Source organism: Arachis duranensis, chromosome 3, assembly GCF_000817695.3.
Source record: "Arachis duranensis cultivar V14167 chromosome 3, aradu.V14167.gnm2.J7QH, whole genome shotgun sequence".
In the NCBI taxonomy this organism is placed as follows: Eukaryota; Viridiplantae; Streptophyta; class Magnoliopsida; order Fabales; family Fabaceae; genus Arachis; species Arachis duranensis.
The window spans coordinates 34,484,988-34,495,111 of NC_029774.3; the positions used below are offsets into that span (position 1 = coordinate 34,484,988).

Below are 10,124 nucleotides of genomic sequence, written 5' to 3' on the forward strand. Positions count from 1 at the left end.
ACACTCACCATCTTAACTAATTTCACATATTAATTATTTTTAAACTACGACGATTAGCACCTACATACTAATCTACTATTATTTCACACATTTACACTGCATTTTTAACATCATATTTCTAGAACTATCTTAACTACTGATATGATAAAATATAATTGGGTAATTGATTAAGACAATTTCGTTTAACATTATTATGAGATTAGTTTTTCCAAATACTATCAATATTTGAAGATTCTGTCATCAGCAATTAGATTTTTCAGAATGCCCACATTATCTCGTTAGGAGAATGTTTACTTATTAGCACCCCGCGTGTGACAAGTTGGGTCAAAATTTGCATGCCTAGCTAGTTAACTAGTAATGTGTGTATTTGTCCAGTTTTCTCGATCGTCCTAGCAAATCCAGTTGAAAACTTTGATTCGTCCTCCTACATCATTGAATTTGATTATCTTAATTTTTGAATTATACTTCACTTCAAGTTTGAAATCGATGTCCTAATTACACAGAATCCATACACATGTGCAATGAACTTCAATTTTCAACCCTAACTTATCAATCATTTATTTATATCAATCTATATCCATCCAATATGCAAGTGTACGTTGGCAATGCAAAGTTGAATCATATTTTGTTGTAGACCTTGAAGAAACCAAGGTGGTCCGCGAGTTCCTGACCACACACGATGGAAAAGACACCCAATAATATTAAAGTTAGTATATACTCGATTAATTATTTCATCAAACATGTAAAATGCCATTGACAAGATTAGCATACATGCCTAATTCAATTTTATAGATCGAATTGCCACCTTTATCATTGTTTTCAACAATAGCTTTTTCATTCTTGGTCCCCCCTCACCCTCGATCTCTTCCGAGTTAACTACAAGGATATATACCAAATCACGGAATTATTATTTATAACCAGAAATTTTGCAGAAGAAGGTCAAATTGATGTGTGTTTCTCATGACGGAATAAAAATAAAAAATGTATATACATGGAAGCACCAATGAGCACAGGCTATTGAGAACCATATATAGGAAGCTAGCTTATATAGCAGCCCCTCTGTCCTAATTAAAAATTCAACTACCAACCTAGCTAGTTAGTAGCTAGCAGGTAGGTAGATATGACAATCATAATGTACATGTATGCAATTCAAGCTAATAGCTAACTACTGATTGTAATATGTTCATTAAGCACCGACTTAATTTAATTTAATCTCAACCCACTAAATTAAGAGTACGTAAATAGTAATTAACTTAACCCTAATCAATGTTTTCTTGAATGGATCAACGTACAGAGGGATCTGATCTGTGGCGCACGCATTTTATTTGTGCCTTTTTCTTTTCTTCTGCGCCTGCAGTTACGGTATACGTTGAGATTGGACTATAGTATACGGAGACAAAACTGTATATTTAATTTTGTATAAATAGAAAGTGGGAATATATATATACATTTTTTTTGTCTTGCTAGCTAGCCGAGCCTGAAACATTCAAGATTAATCATGGAATTGGGAGGGTACAATATCCTTCTTTTTTCCAGGAATGTGCAATATCCTGTGCAATTCTGATAGCGTCAATGGATGCACCAAGAAGGCCACGTTTGGTGAAACCCACGGCATAAAGTCCATTTTCACCTTTCCATCCATTTGGGAATGGCTTCCTCGGAAACCCATCTTTCTCACAAAACATGTCGCTTCCCTGATCATCAAAAACTAAGGCCAAATTAATACGTACTTAACTAGTTAGTTATTAGCATATATGCATACATATGGAACAGATCAATTTAATTAAAATTAAAGAGGCTAATTAATTAATTGAGCACCTTTAACCATAAGGGTACGTTGCTTTTGTATCCCGTTGCGAGAATAATGGCGTCAAAATTCTCTATTTTGCCATCAACGAACTCCACCGCATGGCGTGTTAGTCGTTTGATTCCACGGCAAACCTTAATTTTTCGAGATTTGATGTGAGCAAGTGTTCCAACATCCAAGACTGGTGTCTTTCCACATAAGTTCTTGAGCTGCAGAGGGCCAAGTTTGGGACGTTGAAGTCCGAATCGGGCAGTGTCCCCAAGCATGATGTGCGACATTACAAGCAAGAACTTATCCACAACGTTTATTGGGAACCATTTCAGTAACCCCATGGACACTCCAAATGTTGATCTCCCAAACATCTGCTGCGGCAAGATATGCACCTGCACATACATACATACGTACATATATAATTAGCAAATCCAAATTAATTGAATAGTAGTTGTTTAGTTAGTTAGTTAGTTACCGAATCTCTAACGACAAGGGATGGGCGAGCATTATGTTCGCATAGATCCAAACAAACCTCCATTCCGGAGTTTCCACAACCAACCACCAAAACATTATTCCCACTGAACATGGCTCCGCTCTTATACGAGCTTGTGTGAATTATGGGCCCTGCAAACTCATCCATCCCTTCGACCTCAGGCACCACCTCCTCCGCGTTCTCTCCGCTGGCCACTATGAGCCACTTACTGACGTACTCGTCTTGTGTCTCCGTCTTCACTCTCCAGTGCCCAATTCTGTCATCAAGCTCAGCACTTACCACAGTCTTTCCAAAGCACGGCTTGATGTCGAAATGATCAGCGTAGGCCTTGAGGTAAGAAACAAACTGGTGTTTGGTTGGATAAGAGGGGAAGTTGGAGGGGAATGGCATGAGAGGAAGCTGGCACAAGTGCTTAGGAAGATGAAGGCGCATGCGGTCGTAGGTCTTGAGCTGCCACATTGATGCCAAGCAATGAGCCCTTTCAAGAACCACCGATGGGATACCTTTCTGCTTCAGACATGCCGCAGCTGCCACCCCTGATGGCCCTCCTCCCACTATCACTGCTCCCGGAATCCATATACTTTCCTTTCTTCTCCTCCTCATTCTCCAATCATGGATGCTTTTTCCTTCTACTTCCTTCATGTACTTCATTTCTAAATATTGTACTCACTCACTCTCTCTCTTACTGGGTTCCAATATATATAGAGAGAGAGAGTGAGATTATGAACTAGTATGTAGTACTAGTGTATGTTGTGTTGTGGGTACTGAGTATTGATGATGATCGACCAGTGCTAATTAATTAAAGATGTGTATGTGTTAATTAAAAGCCTCAAATTCAAGGAGTTTGGTTATGTGGTGGCCGTGGGACATCTATATCTTTTATGTTAAATAACAACTACAATTAACCAACAAGGCACAACTAACATTTCATCCCTCTCATCTCACGCATTCTAGCTTAATTACACTATCTAGCTAGTATTTATTATTTAACTATGTACATATTGTATGGACTATGGAGATGCCTTCATTCGAATAAGGCTCGAGCTTAGCTTGCTAACCTAGGTGGTGGGACCATGGACATACAATACAATATAATGGCAAACGAGATAGACCACAGTATATGCATGAGTTGTTATACTAATAACAGCATAATAGTGAAGCCACCAAACTATATTATAAGATAATTCATCCAAATGGACGACTCTTGAAAAACCATTATTCATTAACTCTTATTCCATTTGGCATCTCTCTTTCACCCTAACAAGGTTTCAATTTGAATAATGCTAGATAATGAAATTTTTTTCGGTTAATATTAATTAATTTTTTTAAAATTATTTTTTATTAATTTATTTTAAATTTTAAACTATAAATAATAAATTCTTAACCTACATCTTAAATCACCACACTAAATTCTAAAATTCATTAGTGTCGACTAATTAAAAATTAGTTTTTTTTTTATATTTTTTCTTTCGATTTATATCCGAACATCACAATAACATTTAAAAAAATTTAATGAGAAAAAAACTAAAAAGTGATTTTGCATGAAAAGTATTTGCACGATCTCATGTCATTATAACAATATTCCTTCTTTCTTTTAAACTTAAAAAGTTTTATATAGCATATTCGTAAGATAATCGATATACCGCCACATTTATGATTTATGTGAAGCGATTGAATTATTCAAAGTTAATCAGTGCTAAACTGCTAATAGATATTAAGCTGCTTTTTAATTATTTTAGTCACTGCTGCTGCATTACACATACATGAACTTATGACCATAATAAAAATTTCACTGGAATGGACACCAACCTAGCGTAATATGATAATTGGTACATTATTCCTTCGAGTCTTAAAACTAAGAACAAATCGCAACCAGGGGCGGAGCCTCATGTAACCAAACGGGGCCAAACTTTAAATTTTTTTTATAAATTGTGTATAAATTTTAGTTTAGTTTCTCTTAAAAATTTTATTTTATTTTTCTATTGCAAAATTAATTTTTGGCCTTATCCTAAAAGTTCAATCTAGTTCCAGCTTCTTATCGCAGCTCAGGTTACAGAAAGAGAGATTATGAATATTCAAAGTTATTAATTTCATATATAGTTTTAATTATGGAGAGGAGCCATCAGCACCGGCATTAATTTCATATATAGTTTTAATTGAACATATTCAGTTTTATTTTATGATCTCACATCTAATTGGATGGCAGAGGTGTATTAAATGTTTTTACTTATAATTTTAGCGGATTTCGTATCGTCATATTTGTCAAATGCAAAGGCTATGCTATGCTATGCAGGTAGCTTTATTAATTAAAAGGTAGTAGAAAGATCACTCCATAATCATCAAGTTATTTAATTTGACAATAATATAGTCACGTATGTGTCATAGTTTTTCTGGAATTATACAATAGTATAGCGCGCATGACCTTCAATAGTAATATCTCTAACTTTTAAACGTTGTCAATGTGCTAGCTAATTAGTATAACTCCTATAGCATAGCTCAGCTCCTACTCGCATGCTACGGTCTTTTGTTTGCATAAAAAGTCATACATGCATGGATGATCCGATTGCAAAATCATCATCAATCGTGTCTCATTACTCATGATGACTCATCTCTCTTTAATCAAGTTAACTTTCAACATTTTATGCAGCAAGACAACTTTACCACGTGGATTCTCCTCGAGGAACTTTTCAAATGCCCAGATCTTGAGGGGAATTCCTTTATCAAGACTACAGTCAATCACACTCAATATTACGTGTCCATTATTAGTTTATATCATAAACTGATCTCAGTGATGCACATTTATCAGCAAAGCACAGAGAACGGAAACAACAAATCAAGGAATAATAATCAGTGACTATAAAATGTTTGATCATGGCACTTTCGCGCAATTTAACTCTTACCTTTCAGTTTACGGAGTTCAAGGGCTGGAATAAACTGACCATAGTCAACACCAATAGGAATTGAAGTTTCAAACTCCCTAAAAACGTAAAGCATCAGCCTCATGAGACGGAAACCAGGAAGTGCATAAAAGCATATTCATTTGTAACTATATTTAGTAACATTCTACAGAATAGATGAAATTCCTTTATACTATATTCTATAAATATAGAAGAGATAGATAGATGGAGCATTCTCTGGTGGCTACAGTATTTTCGTCGCTACAATGGTTACATGCTGCTCTCCAATCTGCGGTTTACACGTGGAAAACTAGTTGGGCTTGGACTTTTAGCTAGAAGTTGTTAATTAATGCATGACGGTAAAAAAATTAAGTGAGAAGGTAAATTCTGTGAAGGATTATGAGTTATAAAATGAACATCACCCATAATATAATTACTCATCCTAAAAGGATAAATTGATTTTGGAATTCACCAAGAATCGAACTCTTGACATTTCGAATCTGGAGCTCAAATACCATATCATGATATCACTCATCTCAAAAGTTCAAGTTGATGAAAAAATGTAACACTAATGGTTATATCTCTAATATTCCATAAACTTCCATTGTACACATTGTACAAATATTTCATTGGCTCCCTATAGGGTAACTGAAAGCAGGTGCACCTTTGGAAGGTAATATGCCGTTGAAATTGCTGGTAGCAGCTAGCGTGGTAACGACAAGCAGTTATTGTGTGTCTTTTTTTCTTTTTCTTTCCAACATATGATTTCGCTAGAAAGAGTGCGAGAAGTTGCATAACCAGTGTGAGCAGTTGCTACCTATTGGATAGGACGATTGTCATTGTATTTTGTTTAATGGTCGTTATGATTTGTTCATATATTTGGGTTGTGTGTAATTGAGAGTGATTTAGAAGATAGCTCAAAGTTTTCTGTGTAATGAACGGAAGGATAGAGCACGGGGTCGAAGGATGAGAAAGAGGAGATAGTAGAATTGAGTTGTCAAAAACAGAGCAAGTGAACATGACATCGAAGGACATACTAGGAAAAGTGGTAGGGCAGGGAATGATGGGAAAGCAGAGGCATCTAGTCCCACTTCGGTGCGGTCGAATGAAGAGTAGAATATGTCAAGCTGCTGCGAGGTAGGAATAACTGTGGAGGAATTGACTTTGGCTGAGTTTGATTTTGTTGAGGAGGCATATCCAAGGTTTGTGGAATATGCACGGGTTACTGGTTTTGTGGTTTGGAAGGGAGATGTTGGAAAAGATGATGAAGGTAATATTGTGACAATTTTTTTTACTGTAATAGACAAGGGTTGAGGGATAAAAAATATTATAATATGATTGATAGAAAACAGCCACACAAACCAGTTATAACAACCAACTGTAATGCAAGGTTTTGTGGATCATTTAAATAAGGGTTGTGGGAAATGGAAGATGAAGTCTTTCGTTATGGATCATAACCATGATTTAGTCCCACTGGCCTTCACGAATGTAATAACACCGCATCATCAAATGTCAGATGGTGACTGAGCCCATATTCATAGCTTGTATGAAGTAGGTTTTCAAACAACCTAAAGCATGGGATTCTTTGCTTATCTCGCAAGTGGTTATCGTAATTTGCATTTTATAAAGAAGGATCTATATAACTATATTGATGAGGTTCGACATTCTCGCATCATTGAAGGTGATATAACAACGACAATTAATTATCTTAAAGGGAAGATCGAATTTGATCCGTTAGCTGTGTTTAGTACCCGTATTGTGCCAAAAACCACTTGGATAATCTGTTTTGGTGTGACGATCAAATGCAACATGACTATGATTGTGTTTGTGATGTGTTAGCCTTTGACTCAACCTATAGGAAGACTTTATACAATAGATCTATGGTGATATTTTCAGGAAGCAATCACCATAGGCAGACCATTATATTTGGGTTTGGGTTGTTTGAAGATGAGAAGATTCCTTCTTATAAATTGTTGCTGAGGAGTTTTTTGAATGTAATGAGGAAAAAGGAGTCGAAGATTGTGGTTATAGATGAAAATGAATCGATGAAGAAGGCCATGCGAAGCGAGTTTCCTAACACAACAAACTGACTTTATAGTTAGCATCTTGCTTGGAATGTTGTGTCTAACATTAAGGATGCTAATTTTTGTGGTGCATTTAATATTGCGGTATATGGATCCATAAAGATGCAAAATCTTCATTCTTAGTTGGTGGGGCTTTAATGATGGATCCATAAAAGGTATTTTGGGTACGTTATGAGGACCTGGGAAGTGCATGCATGTCTATGTGCTTTTTGGCCTCCCAAGATGCAGAGATGTACGAAAATGCTCTTGCTCAAGTGTCAAAGATGTCGAAGGAAATTGAGGCAGTGTGCCCGAGGGGTGAAAGTGGTCGACCAGGGAGAGTAGGCGAGGAATATCGTCATATTTTGGATCCTACTATTGTAAGGTCGAAGGGTGCTCCAAGAGGTAGCACAAACGCAAAGATAGGAAGGCGATGCAGACAGTTGATGCGTGAGCATCTTTCCTATCTTTTCTTAGTGAATTTGCATTTAATTTGTTAAGTTTAATCAAGAATTAATTATCTTTTAGCCGCTATGGATGCTACTTTGAGTCTTGTGCAATTCTATTTATTTTAGGTAGCATTCGGCTGAATTTGATGGAGTTTCTGCAGCACAAGAATTAAAGGAGAGGACAGCAAGAAGTGACGTGCGTGCGTACCTGACGCGTGCGTGTGATTTGGAGCTTTCCATGGTGACGCGTGTACGTACCTGACGCGTGCGTGTGATTTAGATATTTGTGCAGCGACACGTACGCGTACCTGACATGTATGCGTGACACGCGAAGAAGACTATCGACGCGTATGCGTGACATGCGCCACGTACAGAAAACGTAGAAAACACTGGGGACGATTTCTGGGCCCCATTTTTGCACTCAAATAAGGTGCAGCTCTTTGCCAAGTTAGGCGTGGATCTAGTGAAGCAAGTGGTCCCCATCCATCAATTGAAGACTTGCTGATTGCTATAATTAATTCTGATTTAAATTCAAATTTGATTTTAAATTAGGAAAAGATATTATTTTAATTTTAAAAATTGATTTTTAAATTAATTAGGATTAGATATAAAAGATAAGAGGATTCTATTCCATTAGGATTCAATATTTTACAGTTTATCTGAATCCTTATTTTCTCTCTGAACCATGAGCAACTAAACCTCCACTGTTAAAGTTAGGAGCTCTGTCTATTGTATGGATTGATACTATTATTTTTCTATTTTAATTCATGTTTTGATTTATATTTCAAGAATTATTTTCGTTCTTTATCTTATGAATTTGGGTGGAAGGGAAGTATGATCCTCTTTCTAATTGAGTTCTTGTAAAACTTGGGAAAGCTTTTTACTTGAACAAGAGCTTGAAAATAATTTCTCCTAAATTCTAATTATCTGGGTTTAACGGGATACGTGACATATAATCCTCTTATTTTTGGGTAATTAGGATTTTTGTGGCATATAAATTGGAATTTGAACTTCACCCTCTAATTGGAATTAATTGACCAAGGAATTGGTGGTTGATGAATTTTAGAGGAGACTAGGAAGGTCTAAGGAATTAGGGTCTAGTCACAAATAGTTTGCCATGAATTAAATCTTGCATGATTAAAATAGTTAGTAAGAAAAGTCAATCCAGAAAATAGATAACTCTAAAATCTTAACTGCCTTCTTCATATTGTTTTTCCCAACTTATTTACTTGCTTGTTTAATTCTCTGATTTACTGTTTAATGCTTTTTGAACACCAAAACACTCTTTTCTGTTAGCCTAACTAAGTAAATCAAATAACAATTGTTGTTTAGTCCATCAATCCTCGTGGGATCGACCCTCACTCACTTGAGGTATTACTTAGTACGACCCGGTGCACTTGCCGGTTAGTTTGTGGTTATAAATTCTGCATCAACAGTGCCATGGGGTCGACCACAACCGAATGATTTGTCCCATGAACGATGAAGAGCCGGATGATGATGTTAGTATCTTATTACGATGTTTCCTCCATTATAACTTCTTAGTGCATGAATTGTTTAGTCGATTATGTTGTGTGATGTATGTTTAGAAGTTGTGCAGTTTTCTGTTGATTTGGAAGCATTGTCTTCTGCTTGTTTCATGTTTTCGCAAGCACCAGGGACAATGAATAGCCAATCTCAAGCTTCTGGTAACAAGGTTCGACAAAATTAGGAGCGTGGTGATATTTTACGATTCATGTAGAACTTGAAATATGTGATCTGTTTCTTATGGTGAGACTGTTGAATGTAGGATCTTTTTGTTGACCAATAGATTAGAACCTTTTTCTTGTGAAGAATACAAGTTGAATATGCAGGGTAAACTGTACTTATAGTGATGCTCAATGCTAATGAGTTAATGAATGACAAATTAGGGTATGCTTGATAATTATGAATTGTTGTTGAATTTTGTTGTTGGATTTTAGATTTGTCAATGTTTGAGCTGTCACTCAGGATCTGTAGGCTTTTGTGAAAATACTAAAAGTTAGACCAGATGAGGTTTATTTGGATGGTGCAAATGTTCAATGAATTGCATGAATTTTTCAACAGCAAATTTAGCTTAGGTGAAAATTAATTAACAAAATGATATGTATTAACTGTAATTGTTGAGGTTGTACATGTGTCAAACTGAAATAATTATGTCTAGTTTAGTACTGATGATATTTATGTAAGATTGTGGTGATCCCTAATTTAGGCAGGTAGATATTAAGGCTGAAGGGTTGTATGAGTGCAACTCATAATTTTGTTGTTATGATTTTTATTTTTTTTCAAAATGAAGTTACTTTACTGGTTTAGATAAATATATTACTCATTGAAATTAGGAACTTTAAATATAAGTGTTGTTATGTTATTTTATTAGTTAAAAAAGGAGATGACATACATCTGTTCCAA

At 35.8% G+C, this 10,124-nt stretch overlaps 1 protein-coding gene across 3 annotated transcripts; it reads right to left on the reverse strand.

Moving 5' to 3' along the window:
* Positions 1 to 656: 656 nt before the first annotated feature.
* Positions 657 to 3,125, reverse strand: LOC107478679 (indole-3-pyruvate monooxygenase YUCCA2-like). 3 transcript variants are annotated; one of them, XR_008007358.1, is made up of 5 exons: positions 2,274 to 3,125; positions 1,819 to 2,190; positions 1,293 to 1,694; positions 806 to 876; positions 657 to 666 (listed from the first exon to the last, which is right to left on the reverse strand). XR_008007358.1 is itself a non-coding variant. In XM_021138178.2 (4 exons), exons 1-3 carry the CDS (start codon positions 2,940 to 2,942, stop codon positions 1,497 to 1,499), a joined length of 1,239 nt encoding a protein of 412 aa, XP_020993837.1. In that variant the 5' UTR covers positions 2,943 to 3,125; the 3' UTR covers positions 1,094 to 1,351; positions 1,449 to 1,496. The 3 variants fall into 3 exon arrangements, 2 of the variants coding, with proteins under 2 accessions (XP_020993837.1, XP_015954296.1); XM_021138178.2 differs by lacking the exons at positions 657 to 666; positions 806 to 876 and having other exon boundaries at positions 1,094 to 1,351; positions 1,449 to 1,694; XM_016098810.3 differs by lacking the exons at positions 657 to 666; positions 806 to 876 and having other exon boundaries at positions 1,094 to 1,694.
* Between the last annotated feature and the right edge of the window lie 6,999 nt (positions 3,126 to 10,124).